The following is an 18,469-nucleotide window of genomic DNA, read 5'->3' on the forward strand; positions in this document are numbered from 1 at the left end:
ATTTGGACTTAGGTGCTCTGCCTCCTCGCACTTCTCCAGTGAGTAATTTCCAGATCCAAAGCCTACAACATGTCACAGGGACCCATTTTACGACACTGGTTGTTCTTACCTGAATACTGGGGGATGCTGCCAGACAGGGCTGTATATTGGGCACTATAATCCCTCCTTGAGTTCCCTGAGCTAATGGGAATGTTGCATTTCAGTGCCCAGAGGCTAAATCTCAGGAGAGGTACTACTCAAAATCAGGAAATCTGTATGTTAACATGTCAGACTTTTTTGTCTGCCTTCCTATTCTGTATCTCCTACTGTTTATTGTCATGAGGCACTAGACAGTTACAATGATTTACTGTGAGCAGCAGGATTTTGGCCCATGGTTTAGGTGTTCCCGCAGAAGACTCTATAAGATCAGTGGACAGACATTTCTATGAAGTGCTGCCTTAGGGTGCAGGAACGCTGACTCCCTAAATCTACAAGATCTGATCAGTCGATGCTGTATTTTCCTAACTGTACCTTCCACTGCCTAACTCCTAGCTCATCCATTAGCTGTTCAACTTAAGGGCCATATTGATTCCTGTAAAAGACATGATCAAATGTTCTTCCTTTCCCCACATTCAGAGGCTTCCTCTGACTCCTACAGATATACCTCCTTCTCATAGCACTTCTCGTAGCTTTTAGTTCTACTTGGCCATGCCTGTCTGTGAGCAGGGGCTTGTAGGAACTTGTCAGAGTTGCTAAAAGGTATGCAAAGGCAACATCTTATTCTGTCCCAACAGCACAAACTCACTCAAAGAGGAGATAAAATCCAGTTACTAGGGAGAGCTGGCAATACTTTGGGCGGGTGGCTTGCAGCATCTCTCTCAGCAGCACAGCCTGATTCTCTGGCTGCCAGCAAAGGGCATGCCTGTGCTGTGTGGGGGAGCACAGCCTGGGCAGCTGGAGCTAGCGAAGGCCCGTCGGGCTGCGCAGGCTGATTAGCTTGGCTCTGGGAACAGAACAGCAGCCGTTTCCCAGTGCTACGCCCAAGTTCAGAGCATATTTGGGTGAATACTGTGCCACACGGGCACAGACGTGTTGCCACCAACCTCAGCTGTGCTTACAGCCTACTGGAGGGTCTCTGTATCAAGTGCCCCAACACTTCCCAGTTTGGGGTTAGCCAACATGCTTATCTCTGCTGCTAACAACAGAGTAAACATGCCCAGAGAGACTGGCCATTTCCTCTCATTCAGTTTGATTTGCATTTTTTCCTGGAAAACCGCAGTGAAAAAAACCCTGCACTTAATTCACTGGCAAGGAGGCCGCAGAAGTGACTGTGCGCACCTCTGCCTGGCTGGTGCATGTGAGAGAGACAGAGCCTTGAATGCACTTGAGCTTGCCACACCAGGGGTTACATACACGTTTTTCTTTTATTCCTTTCCAGGGCAGGGTCTAGCCCTGAGCGCAGAAGCACCCCCACAACCCTCCTCCCGGACCCTCACCATTGCTCGTTACACCCCAGCAATGATGGGGGCAGTGGTGGGTGCCTGCCCAGCCAGGCATCTACCTCCTCTTCCTTCAACAAAACCCACAGTCCAAGTGACACTTTTCTCTTCCCTTCTCCTTAAAGCCACTTTTTCACATTTAATTATCATGGCGTAATGTCTTGCACGAGCCTGCCTATCCTCCACCGATGCATTTTGAGCAGCGAATGAAGGGGGGGGGGGGGGGAGGGGGCAGGCTGCAATTCCTTACGCTCAAGAGAAGAAGCAATAACAGGTGGCAAGGCCGGAGGCAGCCCCGGCCGGGCATGCTGGTCGCCATGGAGACGGGCCAGGCCTGCCAGGGATGAGCACTGGGAGAGGGGGGGCCGAGGGAAGGCACATGGGGGCACTTAGGCTATAGGTTGGGATTATATGTCATCAAGTCCTCCAAGGGGCTTTGGCGAGCACGGGCTCAGGCTCTTGGCTGGCATTCTGCTGCGCAGGCGGCCAAATGTCAGACTTGAGCTTTGACAGCGAGAAAAAGGGAGGTGTCGGGAAGGAAAAACGGGGCCCTGTCTCAGACAGAGAGTCTTGTAGATTTGAAAAAAAAAAAAAAAAAAGAAAAAGAAAAAGGCAAGTCCACCCCTTTTCCTCCATCGCAAAGTGCATAGACTGGATTCAGGCCTACACACGGGTTCCCGTGTTCTCTATTGTGTTCTGCAAATTTTTGTTGCAAACAGAGTAAATGGCCTGATGCAAAGCCTTTTGAATTGAATTGAAAACCTCCAGTGGACTTTATTGGTTTTGGATCAAGCCCAGAAGAAACAGGTAAGAGCTGGACAAAACATGCTAGGAAAAATCCCTTTGGGAGCATATATATGTCTGACTGTAGCCAATTCACTGTAATCTTTTAAATAAATGATGCACAGCCCCCCACCCCAACAGCAAGGCACACACTCCTCAGTCTACACTGCCTTTACAGTAGTGTGGATATGATAAAAAATAGGGATAAAATGCTACCAGACCTAGATGCCCTGCTTAAACCATGGTTAAGTATTATACTGCATTACCTACAGGCTAAAGAAATATATGTGACTGTGATTTGGGACCAAGGAACAGAGAAAACAGTTTTTCTTTTAAGCACTGGTTCCAGCTGCAAATTTTTAAAGATGGTGATCGAAATCATCAAAATAACTTCCCTTAGAAATTAGAAAATTGAAAACTACAAGGTTCTATTTATTGGGGTTTTGTCTGTATGTATTTAAGGGTCACATTTTGAATGAAAGCTATTTAAAATATTTGTATTTTGAGTTTTCTGATTAAAAAACAGGGACAATAATTGCTTCTTCTGAACTTGCCTTCTATTCAAGATATTCTCTGCAGCCATGTGAGCTAGAAAACTGAGATTCTTATTGAGTCATGGGGCTCCAGGAGATGATGTAGAAAAGAAAAATCCTAATTTCTTGATGTTATTTCTCTAGGTGCAGCTTTCTTTTGTTATTAAACTGAAACCATGAGGAAGATAACTTCCAAGTTTTTTGATTACTTGGGGAGGGGAGAAGGGAAGCTAGAACTCTGTTTAGAGGCCCTGCCTTCAAAAAGATAGCATGGAAGTTATTTTAAACATATAAACTGAGTCAACTTGTTTAGCTTTTTAGGTTTTGTCTACGGAGCAAAGTTACTGTGTGATATACTACAGAATTTATTTAATTTACAGTACTTATTTTGCCAGAAGACTCTTGTGAATGATGGTACCATAGTTTAAGTAGGTCTTTATTCTGCTTAGCTTGGTATAGTTTGAAATGAACTTGATTAGGCTAAGAAGAAAAAATATATTTCATAATAAGCACATACCAAAGTTATTTGGAAATATTGACTTCATTCTCAGTCTCAGATTCTTTACATGAATCAGCTTTCAGGTACAGAGAAACTATCATTTGAACTGTGCAGATCTTTCTGTGTCCCTCCTTAACCCATTTTTACAAGTATTTTAAAAAACTGTGTACTCTATTTATTTTGGGGCAGATGTATATGAAGGCAGTACCTTTGATGAAACTAGAAAGTGACACTGAGTTGAAATGGCAAGAGGCACTGATTTAAATATACCCCCTATGAGCGCACCTTAGCTCAGACAATATTCCTCAAAGCTCTTCAGAGCTTTTGATCTGTTGTTGCAGTTTGTAATGTAAAAGAAAATCAGAGGAGTTTTGAGTAAGTTAGGACAAGACCATGGCTGGTTTCAAGGCTTTGCTTTGAAACAGTTTCTCATTCTGGGTTAACAATTTTTAGGCAAAATCCTTGGTTGTAGTTACCCAATCCAAATGATTGAGCTCACTGCTAGTGAGTTACTTTTCATTAGCTAAGCTATCATCTGGCTTAAGATAGCACCTTCTGCTTTGTGATTAAAAAAATCAGTGGATACCTAGTTAATTACTATGTCTCAGTTGAAAAGCAGCAACCTATTAGTCCCTAGTGATTGCTTTTGCTTGTGAATCCATTCCCATACTTCTTTTGTAAGTAATTTTATTGATTAAGGGGTGGGATTAGGGTTGGGCTTTTGGTCCGTGATACCCTTCCCATGAATATTGCCAGTTATATCTTGTTATCTTTGCTTTGTTTCTTAATAATCTCATCATTTGTCATTTGTGAACAACAGTAAGATAGAACTAAAAACTCCAAGGACATACGCCAAAAAAAAATCCTTTGAAAATAAGAACTCTGCTTACTATCATCTGGAAATCTCTTTATTCTCAAACCTTCTGTGATTTAGCCTGGGGCTTAATTCACTGTACAGTACTGATCAAGAAAATAAGCTTGAGTCAGGTTTGATTCTAGTTTTTGCACCTGTTAGAACACAAAAACATTGAAGAGAATAATATTGCCTGGCTTATTTGGCTCTAGAGAGACATAATTTAAGACATCATTGATGTAACTTTAGGAACTTCTCATGTGTGCATGATGTCTTAGGCCTCGTATCTCTATCACACTCAACTGAGCCAGGTCTGTATTTATGAGTGACAAGCAATAGATGAGCACTCACATTAAAATTAAATTAAATTGGAAGAAAAAAAGAATAAAATAAAAGAAAAAGGACGTGATCAAAACCTGTGCTTATTCCCTTGGCAGTAGTCTAGGAGAATCCCTTCAGCTTTATCGTAGTCAGTGAATACCTTCTACCCGTCCCACACACCGCGAACGAATTGATCAATATATGTATTTTCACAAGGTCCCCTGTCGCATTTCCAGTTTGGCAGTGAGTGGATCTTAGGGTCATAAGCTGCACTGGAGAAATTTAAGTCACTATATGCAGAGTATTCAATCAGTTGTACCATTCTGAGTAGTGGTAGAAGTGGAGCTATTTCCTAAGTCTGCTGGCCGGCACCTTGAACGCTTGTTTTTATTTGTGGCCTCACCACAGAATTGTTGTGTGTCTGGGAGTAAGCCAGTTCATCACTCTACCTCCAAATCTTTCAGCTGTAAAATACAACACTGCCTCCTCACCATGAGGCTTAATTAGGGCCGAGCAACGGTTTGGTTAGAGTCAATGGCAAAAGAGGCTTTTGACCTCACTGAACGTTAATATTAGAATCTTGGTATCTGTAAAGCACTTTAAGAAACTTGGATGAAAGGTGAAGTAACGTAATAAAGAACAAAAAAATCACTGAACGCTGAGCTTGCTGAGTTTGCATTGCACATGGCCTGTCTGTAGATGCAGCACGATATAAAGGAGTAATTACTTAACTTTTTCAGAATGGGGCTGTAGTGGGAAAAATAAATGCTAGGGAGATCTGCTTTTTATACACAAAATATGTACAAGTAACAACTTTATGATCATTTTGTTACAGCTCTTAAAATGAGCCGGTGCGCTAGGCTTCCACCTGGTTCCTGTTCTTTTTTTGCTTATCTTGCATGCACGTATTAAATGCCTCACTATGAAGAGGCAAAATGCTAACCTAACACGGTGAGCTTCTCTCTGGTTTGGAGAGAACTGGGGATCTGCTAACCAAGACCATTTCAGAGCAAAGCCCATGTTTAGTAAATACGTCAGGGAGTCAGCAACCATACAGGAAGATGTATTTGCAATGTTATGGGGTTTAATTTTTTTTCTTAATTTCACCTTACCTGCAATCTTTCAGTTACCAGTCTCCAAAAAGCTCAGCTAATCAACACCTGGAAGTAAATGAATTAACTAGATGCACCCAAACCAGAAAAGCAGATTGAACTTGGAGGAAATTTTAATTTTAAGTGTATGTCTTGGACTGCTACCAGAAGCCCTTTAGAATGTCATTGTTCTTTGGGGGAAATTTGGATGTGGACAAAAAGATCATTAATAAAGGCTGTCAAAACATCTGTTAAAAATCTGCAAGTTACAAAATATGCATTGAAAAGATAATTAAATATAGATGGTACAGTTTAAAGGTCTTCCTTTCCAGTTTGTAGAAGTCTTCATGGGGTAGGCTTAAGCCAGGTATACTGCTGGAATTTTTAAGTTAAGAAAGGAGAAACAAAACAAAGACCAACCATTCCCCCCACTCCCCTCTCCCTTCCCCAGTTCCTAGTTAGAGTGTACAGGAACAAGAAGTTTTCTCTCTGGAGAGCAGAGGAGGAAAATGGCCGTTGTGAGTGAGAAAAAAAGCACATTGCTGTTCTGCTCAACTAATAGGAATGCAGAAGACCTTCTGCCCTTCTCTCCTTTCTAGGGGAACTGCCTTCTCCTCTACTTAAGACCCAGCATGTGTCTGCTCCTTTCCAACTCTTCCTAGCTGGAAAATAAGAATGTAATTTCCCTCCTATTTTCTTGGCTGAAAGAGTTTTTAACTCTGCCGGCTGGGATGCCTGCACTGGGCTGACTCTGCACCTGTGCTGGGCACTGGGGTAGAGCTGGACCTGCTGCCCTCCCCGCTCCTCCCAGGGGACATGCACTCTGCTGCAGGTAGCTTAACCCTTGGGTGAGCCACACACAAGTTGCTTTGCCTGTGAATTGCATTTCAACCAACTTCTTGACTTAGGACCCCCTGCAACTTTGAGCTGGAATCCCCAGAAAAGCTACTTGAAATAAAACCAGTTAGGGTACCTATCCCCCATGTCCTTGCTGTTGGTTTTTGAGGTTTGGGGGATATATTTTTTCCTTTCTGAATTTGTATTTTGTGGGTTTAAGTTTATGACTGCTGTCTGAAAATCCAGGCTTGGCTCACTGACAGCATAGGTCTGATTCTGCATTAGGGATTGTTTGTGTGCCTGTGCATGTTGCAAAGTCCCTGAACTGTACAGGGATCTCTGGCAGCAGCTCCTCGTGAAGCACCAGCCTAGCTGGCATTATAAAGGAAATGGTGAAGTGCATTTCAGGCAAAATAGACACACCACAGGGTGTACTTAAAATGGAGATGACTTATAAGGTGAACTTAAAGGTTCACCTTTTGTTCTAATTGACAATATTTTGGGAGGACTGTGACCTGCAAACTCACCAAGCTACCATCATATTGAATAGAAGGGGAATATGTCCAAACTGAATGCTCTTTAAGTAAATCTGATTTCTAACCCGACTGCAGCCCAGAAAGGACCAGACGGGGTCATCATTCCCAATAACTACTGTGACTTCTGCCTCGGAGGCTCCAATATGAACAAAAAAAGTGGCCGGCCTGAGGAACTTGTATCGTGCTCAGACTGTGGGCGCTCTGGTAGGTGACTCCTTGTTGCAACTTTCTTGTACAAAGGCATTTGTATGATTTGTATTTTGCTCCTTCTGAAGATTTTGAAGAAAGGCAGCACATTTGGGAGGGGACAGAAGATGAGGTCTTACTTCTTGTCTGTGTTTGTGGGAAAGGATGACTGGGAAATTTTCTGTCATAAAACCCGTTGTTGGATTCATATTTTTAAGCTAATGGGGTCCTACAAAATAATAAAGTTTTAATGTATTTATTGGCTTCTGTGAACGTTGGTACATGTACAAGTTGTTCTTCAAATGGAAGGAGAAAATCCTATGACAACGTTAAAGAATGGGCTCTGTCTTCAAATGCTGCAATTACAACTATAAATTACTTACAAGATTTATGAAAGTTGCATGACAAGCATTTCCATTGATTACACATTTCATGCATTTCTTCATCCAAAAAAGAAAGAGGGAGGAAATTACAGGGTAAGGATGGGGGTAGCTGTCAAGAATTATCCTCTTACAAGATGACTATCATTAATTTTGTTTAAAGAGGTTTTTATTTCTCCATTTTCTTCCCTTCTCTCTTTTTAAATGTAGGCAATTGTGTCTTTCCCATTCTGAGTTGTCTTTATTTCTGGACTGTTGTTTTCTTCCTTCCTTTCTTTCTTTTTTTTTTTTTTTTCCTTTCTTTCTCTTTTTTGGGAAATTTTATCCCAGCTGAGCAGTTATTTATAGCTCGCATGGGAGGTGGTGGCGGTGGTAGAGGGAATGGGAGACCTTTAACAACTGCATATTCCAGCTTTGGTCCAAGTTTCCAGTTGTGATATCGCTGGACAGTGGTGATACTAGTCATGATAACACCATCAAATGGAAATATGAAAACCAGAAATTTAAAATCCAGTATTGCTGCTGCTTCTGTACTGTATTCGCTAAAAGATGTCTGTCGTGTGGTGGCCGAAATGTGATGTGGCGTGTTCTTGTGCCAAGAGAATGGCCTTTTTATGCTCCCGCTGAAATTCATAGTAAGCCTCTTACCACATTTAGTGGGAGCAGGATGAGACTCTCGCTGACAAATTGCCTTCTGCAGTTGTTGTGACCTTTGAAGATATTCTGAAGTGATATTGACTTGTCACCAGAGGACCGATAGCAAACCCTTCGGTTTTCTCCAGGGGTGTCCCTATGAACGCTGTGCAGTCAGGGACGTGGACCTTTTAGTGTATATGTGTTTGCTTCTTAATAACTGAAGGGGGAAGCTCATGCGGTCTGAGGTGCCATCTTGGAAGATCATTGCCCTTTCCCTTTATTGTTATAGTACAATATAACTCATTTCAGCATTGTCCTGATACGGCACAGTGAGATGGATCCATGTTTTCTGCTATTTAAACATTGCTGTGGTGATTATATCAGAATGTAACACAATACATTAATTCCCTTGATTCCTTAGTGTGATAGAACAAGTAGATCCGCATGTAACCTGAGTTGTACAAAATCAGTTCCATTAAATGCTATCCTTTTACAAATACTGACCTACCTGGGTCATTCATGGGGGTCTGCAATGCTGTGACTGATGTGTGATGAAAGTGATTAAGGTACAACCACACACTAATCTGTAAACTCACACAATGAAAACTCTTTGGTGGCTGCCATCTTTCTCTTTCTTGATAATGGAGAACATTTTCATTATACTGAAAGAGAGGTCATGGAAATGATATTGTTTCTTCCCTTCACAAAGTCAGTAAAATCATGTCTTTACAAGGTGGTTCATCTGCCAATTATTTTGTTATATCCATTTTCTTTTCGTGAACAGTATTCAATTCTTCATTTCTAAAGCAATGCAGTGTACTTGTTATATGGCTGATACCTGTAGCTGGAGTGGGGACCAAACAGTTGGTTGCTTAATATCAAGCTACTGTTTCTGAATAATATAATAGCCGTTCCCTAAAATCTCACAGTTTCATTTTGCTGGGGCACAAGAGACATCTTTTTCTCTGCCTTTTCTGAAGAGGGAATTTGAAGGCTATACTATTAATCACATAATGTGTTTGATTGAGGGAGAAAATAAACCTCAGTCTTGCAGTCTTGTTTTTGTTGTTGTTGTTGTTGCTATTGATGTCCTGTGTGGAGAATTTCCTGCTCCGTATTGAAAGTTGGATTGACTCACACACAGTGTTCCCCAAGAAAGGTCACTTCTCATCTTAGCTGTTGAACTGTATATATTTGTTTTGGTGGGGTTTTTTGTTTTTGTTTTTGTTTTTGTTTTATTTTTTTTGTAGGAGATGCCATGAAATTGGAATAAAAGCATTTGTTTAGGTTACTTTCACTTAGTCTTCAAAATGTATTTCATTTTGACCACAGAGGAGGCTTTTTAGGATCGGGTGAAGGACAGGGATAAAAAATAGTCCTGAGGTTGATGAGCTACCTAGTGGGTTACATTTCTATAGCAGTGAATTTGTGACAGTTGATGCCAGTTTGAAGGACAGTCATTGTGTTTAGAGCTAACAGTGTCTAATTACTTATACGGTCTAAAAATCTTTTAAAATTGATCTAAGTAATCATGAGAAAATATTTTAATGTCTTTTGAAGAGAGGAAAATATGATTAACCCTTTCGCTGCCATAGCTATGGGCACCTGTGTTGTTTGTAGATTTTTTTTCTTTGAAAGAGAAACTGATCCTTCTTTATTTTTCTTACTCCAGTTCTACTGAGCTGTGTTATTGAGGTGCGCGGGCACATACAAGCACACACTTATGAGCTTGATAGTCTGAATTGTTTAATAATAATGATGATAAAAAAAATTATGATGATGATGCCTATTGCTTAACCCATGTGCTGATATATTCATCATACATGTCAGCTCATTTGGGAAGAGAAGGCAGGAGGGACGAAGCAGCACCAGCACGCACTACGGAGGACTTGTTCGGTTCCACGTCAGAAAGCGACACCTCGACCTTTCATGGCTTTGACGAGGATGATGCAGAAGAGCCTCTCTCGAGCCGAGGAGGTGGCTGTGGTGGCAGCTCTCCCTCTGCAGAAAAAAAGGGCAGCTGCTAAAATAACTAAAAAGACACAGAAACTCTGAGTGATTTGCTGTCCTTTTTACTACTAGGATTATTATTACCTTTTTCTTTTTTTAATTTTAGGTCCTGGGGTTTTTTTGTTGTTGTTGTTATTTTTGTTGTTTTTTCCTGTGGGGTGTACACTGAAAGCACAAGCGTTTAAAGCTTTTGACAACTACTTTGAAGAGACAGAAGGTTTTGATTTTCCTGTTATTTTTTTCATTTTAATTTGTTTTCCTCCCACCTCCCCCCCTTCTCTTTCTCTCTGGAAACGTAAAAGGTGGATTTAATATTTTTTTTAATAGTGAGCAGAGTTGATTTTCTTGTCTTTTAATATATATATTGGCAAACCACAAAAAATACAGATGGGTTGGAGAGCAGAAAGCAAACGCGAATAGTTTTTTTTAATTATTATTATTTATATATTCTATATATTATTAGAAAAAATACTTTTTAAATAAAATTACAAAAAAAAACCAACAAAAAAGCAATGGATGTCTACTTGATAATAGAACTGTTTCTAGAGAACCACTGTGGGCGGACTTTATTGGAGGACAAGGAAACCCTTGATGTGATGGCTTCTGCGTTTTGAGATTTTGCACTTACTGTAGCATGTGGAGTTTGGCTCTTCTTGTACACCTGCTACGCTTGTCTTTAACAGCCTGAAAACACAAGCAGCACTATTGAAGACCATGACCTTGGGGAACACGTTTCCATCCCTCCTTTGGACACCTTTATACTTAATAGATCTCTTCTTCCCTGCACCCCTTCATGTCTTCCTCACTCCGTTCTACTTTTTTTTTTTCTTTTCCTTCACCTTTCACTTCATGGACAGCAATTTCCAAGCATAGGGATGGAATATGAATGGCAAGTCGTAGACGTCAAAGACAAAACAAATGGAGGAGCAGAATCATGGAAGAAATTATATGGAAAAATACCTCACCTGTACTTTTCTTTCCATTTTTAAATTTTAATTCACAGCATTTTTTCCTGTGTCGCCCAGTTTTTTCTCTCTGTAGTGTCCTGTGAGACACTTTGTTTGCTTTTCAATAGCTTCTCTTCACATAAACCAAAGCAATAGTCATTAAAGTTCCAAGGGCAATGGAGAAGAGAGTGACTCCCTTCCCAGCGACTTTCCCAGAAAGGAGGAAACATGCAGCAGGATTTGAAAGGTATGTCCAAGCTGAAATGTCTTTCATTCAATTGTGAAATCTCTGTGCCCTGAATTTTCAACAGACCCTTCACTGAGCTTTGTTGTAGGAGTAAGTCCCATGGATTAAATTGTGTTGTGAGTCCCATGGATTAAATTGTGTTACGCGCCACATTCACATGGCTGGTGAAGCTAAGGGAAGTTCTGTGGGAGTAGGATCCAGCCTCGTTGTACAGTCTGAAGTGATGCAAAAGGAGTCAGTGTGTAGGTTACGTTTTGCTGTCCTAATGCAGGCAAAAATCTCCCTGAAGCAGGGGCAAAATTATGTTCTAAGGATATATTTTTACTGATGTGTATAATGCCAAACAGGCGAAATCATGACCTGATTTAAATTAGAGGCAAACCAGACATTTGTCTGGGCAGTGCCTAATCCCTTAACTGGAGGTGTGTGTTTTTGATACCAGAATAAAAATCTCAGCCTCGCAATGAAAATTTTGGATATATATTGTTCTAATGCATGAATGAAACCTAACCAAATGGATTCTGTTTCTCCTGTTACTTTTGCTGGGGTAGCACAATACTGTCTGTGAGAGCTCTTTCAACTTTTTTTCCACCTCTATAAACCTTAAAAAAAAGCGAAAGGACCCAGTCTCAATTTTTTTATTGTTCAATTTGGACATGGAAAAAACAGTGGCCAGGTTCTGCTTTTAGGTGCATGGGCATAAATCCAGAATACATGCTAACTGATGTCTGGATTACGTGAATAATCTGCCTTCAGAATGGTGTGGCAAAACATTACGAAATACCTCAGAGCCATGCACACTTGCTAGGAGAAAGCCTTGTTTAAGCTTTCCCCATAGTGATAATCCTTCTCTGTTGCTATTCTGTTCCTGCTAGTGTATTATAATTGATCAAGTGTCAAATCAATAATATTTTGACTTAACACTGTCAATGAGAAGTGTACTTTAACTGATAAAAACATTCATTCCTTCCACAACCAGTCTGTTTTTCTCTGACGGAACACAAGAAAAATTTTTAATATTTTGCCACTCTTCCATATTTACTAAAGGCTCAAACTTCAGATGGTTTCCAGGGGTGAGGCACAGGCATACAGGCATCTACTTTTCCAAAATTCCTAAAAGAGTTAGGACTTAGTTTGCATATCAGTATAATTTTATATATATGTGTGTGTGTGTGTAGGTAAACATATATCAGAAATGTGTGTACGCAGACACATACAGACATATAAGTAATGCAGACATTAAAATAAAGATCAACAGAAGTCAAAATGGAAGATACTTCGCAACCAAGAATGGGTGGAACCAGCCCATGTGTGAGGCACTGTGGGCTCACTTGTTCCATGCTGACCTTACTGTAACCAAAGAGTAATACCAATAAAGTCCGGTGGATTTTGCCTAAATTTATGCTAATGTAACTGAGAGCAGAATCTGGTCCAGAAGTAGAGTTGTTCCTAGTTCACTAATAAGTACTGCAAATCTGAAATACTACAGAATTTAAAAAATGAAGTTCCAATCGATTTATTCTGCTACTCCTGCCCTTCAATCCCGCATTCCTTTACATTTTTTTTCTTTCTCTTGCTACTCTTTGATGTGCCCACGTGAACAACAGGGAAAACAGAAAAGGACCAAGTACCTAGAAATGTGCCAAGTCCACAGTAAACAAACCTGATTTCATGCATCCATCTTGCATCTACTTCTTGTATGCACATAGCAGTCATGTCACACAGATTAGAAGGTTAAGAAAAGAGTTTTATTTTTACCCAATGTTCCTCAAAATACAATCAGAGTATGCTCTGAGAGGGAAAAGCTCAGAGGACTAACGGAGACCTGAATTATCAAGGACACGAAGAGAGTTCAGTTTTCATTTGTCTCCCTTGTACTGCCTGAGAGGTGTAGGCTTTGCACACTTGGAACCAGCGAGCTGCCCCTGGCCACTGGTGCAGGGATGGCAGCACAGAGCTCAGCGTTTACCGAGCGCTGTGTTTACCCAGCTTCTTGCATGCTGTTGCAGCCTATCCCGAGCTCCATGCTGTTGTGCTGACTATAGTCCTTGCAGCGCCTGGGCTAGCTAGCTGAAACCTACCCAGGTATGTCTTTCTGAAGAACTCCACTCACTGCATCAACTGCAGAATAGGCATATTCTAAATATAATTTTTTCCAAGTGGAGTCCTTACCATTGTCTTTTGTGAACCATGCCTAACACATTCTGGGCTCTTCTGGAATACAAACAATGATCGGATGCCCATAATTCATTAAGTCTTGATTTAGTTTCATAAATGCAGTTACTATAACAATGCATACAGCCTTATTCCTTTCGCAACCTAACCACCCATCTTTGTGACAACTGGGTAGCACAGTACCCTCAGAAAGAAGCCACAACAGCACAGAGAGTGCATAAAATCGCCAGCTGACTTTTATTACAGATAGCATAGAAAAATACCCATCACTGTTACTTATACCATTAATGTGTATATGGACGGTCACTGGTTCAATCTAGTCCTCAGAGAGGAAGGAGGGTAAAATAAATTCATCATTGTGGAGAGCAGAGGAGTCCTTGGATTCCTCAAGATTTCTTATTAGGGTGAGATAACCAACATGAGTTTAGTCCAGCAGGCTGAGCAGTGTGGTACTGACCATAGGAAGGCATCAATCATAGGGAGGAAATGAAGATGTAGAGATGGAAGCTAAAAGAGTACTTGTTTAAGCTAGGTTGCAAAGTAGCATTAATGGTGAATGTTGAATGGAGCGTTGGTATGAAAATGAAATATTCTCAGGGCAGGTACTGCTGGAGTGAAGGCTGGGAACAGGGAAAGAAGGTTGGTTGCTTCTAAGTCAAAGATGAAAGCAAAGCAAAGGGGCTGCTACATGAGACCCTCTCAGAGGGATGAGAGGAAGATGACAATGATAATGAGGCAGAAATATATATAAGGAGCTTTCATAAGTGCAACCAAAAAAAACCCCAAAAAACAATGAGCCTGCCACTAGCATAGCTGGGTCAGAAATGAGGGAACCGCACAGTGCCAATTGTAACTTCAAAGGCACAGAAGTCCCAAACCAAACTAGGAAGGCATAAAGACAGTTTTCAGTGTGAATTCCGGGTTGTACCTAAAAAATACAGTCATCTTTCAAATCAGAAAGGAATGTGATGCTCTGTATTCCCCAGTGATTTCAGCAGTTCAATGAGACCTGCTGTTCTGAGCTTCATAAGAAGATCTTTGAAGGTGCAGTCCTTCAACTAATCACAAGCCTGGCTCTTCCAGTCGTCCTCCAAAGAAGTCCTTCTTATTAGAGTAAGGTTAGCACAAGGCTGTCCAAAGATTCTTCTGAAACATATGCTCCCACACAAACCATGTACCAAAATAAAACTGTTTCGATGTGAAATGTGAATAAAGGGATGTTTCATTTCAGACCCTAAATTCAGACTTTTCTGGGTTTAATAATGTGAGCTGTTTCCTCAGGCAGCTTTCTACTGCTCCATACTAAAGGATCTTAGAAAAGACACATAATTTCCTGAGCTATCCTCTGCAAACTCTGATTCACAGATGGGAGCAGGAGAAATAAGGAAGTGACGTGCTGCTTGAGCAGCTGATCAGGGGAAAGAAAGGCCATGTGGAGTGTGCACTGATCCTTAGCATGTTCCCTTTTGTGGCACTTAATTAGTTGACGTTTTAGCAGGGGCAGACCTCAGATCTTGCATGAAAACAATTTAAAATTTTAAGCATGATAATATATATGGAGGAAAATTTAAGAAACTATGGGATGCTGGCATAACAGTTAAAAAAACAAAAGGAGGTCGTGAGGCATGTGGCAGAATGGGGATGGAACTGAAATCTGTTTTGCTTCACTTTGCATCTCTTTACTCCACCCAGGCACCCACAGTTTTGTGGGTTGGATATTTATTTCTTGTATATGTAAGGGTGCTTGGAAGAACATTGTATGTATGTGGTAAGGTCATAAATGATGAGCCTAGGCTGCTGAAACAAGGTCCAGAGAGAAATTTGCCACTGGCTTCAGAAGGATTAGCACTGGGCTTTCTTAGCTATTGCTTCTATTGAATGAAACCTCACTGTTAATACGCTTGCTAGTATGGTGTAGACAAGCTCTGAGATGGCCATTTGTTTCAGCAGAATGTGTTATTAGAATCCCCTCCCCACATTGTTTTGCCTTTGAGCTTTTACATTAGTTATTCATTTTGAGTTCTAGTTTGCCATTTTACAGACCTCAGCTTAGGCTCTTGATTGAAGACAGAGACTCAGTTTGCTGCCTGCTGATGCACGGAGCAAATGAGAACTGCACCCAGAGAGTCGCTGAGGCCGGACTGTGCCGGGTAACCACTGCGTTCTCTCTCTCCTGCCTTGGCCTTTCTTTGGTTAATTCTTGCCATGATACTTTGAGATGGGCCCTAAAATTATAATTCAAATACCATCAAACTACGGAGCTTTCAAAGCCTGGCTCCTCATGCAATTTGCCTCTTCCCCATGGCAAGCAGTTTACTAAATCAATTCCTCAAGCAAACATTGTATGGACCCCACTGGGAGTCATCTTACTATAAAAACTGCAAAATCTGCCCAGTGTGTTTTGTGCTACAACATATGTAGATGTTTCCAATAAACACCCATCTCTTATTCTCCATGATTTTTTTCTTATTTATATAAAATTTGTAGCTATGAGTACATGTAAAGCATGAGGCACATGCATGTGTTCATGCTGGCATGGGGTTGTTTTGACAAACCCTCACAGAGCAGGAATGTGGCCAGGCTGAGTTTTTGCTGACTGAGCCATTACAATAAACCCTACCAACCTTTGTTCTCTTTGCCAGATATCTACCAGGGTTGAAAAAAACCCAACCTGTGTAAATACCATAGAATACTGAAATTGGGTCGGAACTATTTTCATGTCCATGGCTGTATCTCCATAAGTTGCCAATTTCAGAGAAGACAAGTTGTAATAACATGTAGAAAAAAACCCACAACAAACCGCTGTTGCGATTTTCAGTTCTGATATCCCTGTTAAGGGGATGCTGCCGGTTCATATCTTTGAGTTACTCTTTTGGTCACTGGCATCTCCTAAGATTTTGGACCTTTGTGTCACCCAGAACTGATATGAGGGGTGTGGGGAAGACATGAGGGGAGGCACCTGCATTTTGTGGTAATAAAGAGATTATTTTATTGGCTATCTAATACTGCTCAGGAGCCTAGTGCTACGCAGCTTAGTCGATTCATGGATTAAACAACACAAAATGCAGTTTTTCACTTATTTCCAGCAGTTATCATATTGCTGCCACTCTATGTGTATCGTTCAGACTTCTAAAAATGTCTTTTGTGCAGCGCTGCATGCACCCGTGGCTCTGTACAAATAATTAGTAATGTAGCAATGTAATCAGAGCAGGATTTCGTAAGCAAAGGTCTTAACCTCTGGTGAAGGGACAGCTATCTAAGCTGAATGATGAAGGTTATTTAATGATGTTCACAGTAAGAAAGACTGACAGCGTTTGGTGCCTTTCTTTTGGATACGCTCCTTCATATCCTATTGGTTTGCTTTGTATTTACTTATGGCTCCCACAGTCAGTTGAAACTGAGACTGTCGAGCTGTATCTTCAAAGAGGTAGAATGCAAACAGTGTTGGAAGGTTGGTTTGTGCTTCTTCTGTTTTATTCTGAACGCTTGCTTTTGTTGTCTGTTTGAGTTTGTTTAGTTTTACTTTGTATTGCCTTTCCCTCTGCAGTCAGCCCTGCCCTCATGGACTCCAGCATCCTTCAAGCAAGACATTTCAGAAGAAGGCCAAGAGAAGCCAGGATGCTTTGATACTTCTCCTTCTCCTTTCCCTGACTCTCCCGTACCTGTGTTTCATCTGGCACAGGAGCCTGGACTGTGGGAAGTTGGCTGCCAACTGTTGAGAGAAGTTCTGGGGATGCCCTAAGCTGGTGCAATACAAAGAAGTTTTTTAAAGTCTTGATTTCACTTTCTTTTAAGCGTGTGTATAAACCCAGGTCAAACTGGAATTGATCTACAGTAGAACTGACTGAAAAACAAACAAACTGAAAAAAGACTTAACTATTTTATTTATTTCGATATTTAAGAGAGAAAAGAAGTGCTGAAGTTGCACAGTATTTTTGTTTGAAATACATTTTACTTCAAATTTTAAATGCAATTTTGTGAAGACATGAAATTTTAAAAAGCACTTAATGTAAAATAAAGACTGAATATTTACTTTAAGGAAAAAACTTTTTTTAATAATGAAAATAAAGATCAACTCTGCTCTCTCTCTTACTTTAAAGAAGCCATTCATACATGTGCTGGGTATCTTTGTTTTTTGCAAATTGGATGTGGTAAGTGAAGATTGTTCTGGTTTACTTTCTCCTTAATAATATTATCCTGTTAGATGCTTAAAAGTTACTTTGCTGTACTGTGTTAGGCACAAATGTGAACAAAACCTGTTGAAATAGCAAAGACCAAGCTCAGTGGCTGGATTTTTTTGTTACCAGATTCTGTGTCCAATTGAAAGGACTGTCTTCTCCCAGTAGGACTGATGTGTCTTTTCCGCACAGTAAAAGAGGTTTGCTCTTGAGCAACTCTGTGAAATACTTCTGCTTCTGAAAGAGGGGTTTAAAATGGGAAAACAACTCTGTTAATTTTAGTACTATTTTTTGCTTTGGTAATTCCACAGCTGATTGTGAGTTGGTTGTAAGGGAAGTATCCAAACGCTCAAGTGCTCTTGGCATGGAGCTTCCTGTTGGAGTCAAGGATGATGCCATGTGTAGGAACCTTGTGTACTTCAGCCCTTTCTTAAGTGGTAGTGGACTTTGAAAAGTGTACAGGTGCACCCACCCGCATGTCAGCAGTAAACAACAGGGGTTACTCAGCAGGAGAAGAATGTGAGTTCCCTCAGCTACAATCCTAAATTGTCCTGTGAGGCAGTGGTGAGGGACGTTCACATCCTGAATGCTAAGTTGTTAGTCATCTTAGTGAAATACGGTGTTCTGCTCTGCACAAGCAATGGAGGATTTTGTCAGCTGCTAAATCTGCTCACAGTGGATAGTGCAGGACTGTTCGCTGTCATGTGTGGTGCAGTCTAGTAAGGATGCAGGATAGCCTTGTGTCCTAGGAGAAGGGTATTGGACTTGTCTCTGAGATT

The 18,469-nt window shown here is 40.9% G+C and overlaps 1 protein-coding gene across 3 annotated transcripts in view; it reads left to right on the plus strand.

Annotated features, from left to right (window-relative positions):
- DPF3 (double PHD fingers 3) overlaps nt 1–18,469 on the plus strand; it is a gene marked incomplete at both ends in the record, with an annotated part of 164,595 nt that overhangs the window by 127,209 nt on the left and 18,917 nt on the right. For 2 of the 3 annotated variants that reach the window (XM_082485082.1, XM_082485083.1), the window contains one exon: nt 7,007–7,135. In XM_082485082.1, the coding sequence (XP_082341208.1) occupies nt 7,007–7,135 (129 nt within the window). Of the gene's footprint in view, nt 1–7,006; nt 7,136–9,963; nt 10,543–18,469 lie in introns of those variants that run through there. The other variant, XM_082485084.1, reaches the window with a different exon arrangement.

Source organism: Vanellus vanellus (assembly GCF_965231255.1).
Source record: "Vanellus vanellus genome assembly, chromosome: 6".
In the NCBI taxonomy this organism is placed as follows: domain Eukaryota; kingdom Metazoa; phylum Chordata; class Aves; order Charadriiformes; family Charadriidae; genus Vanellus; species Vanellus vanellus.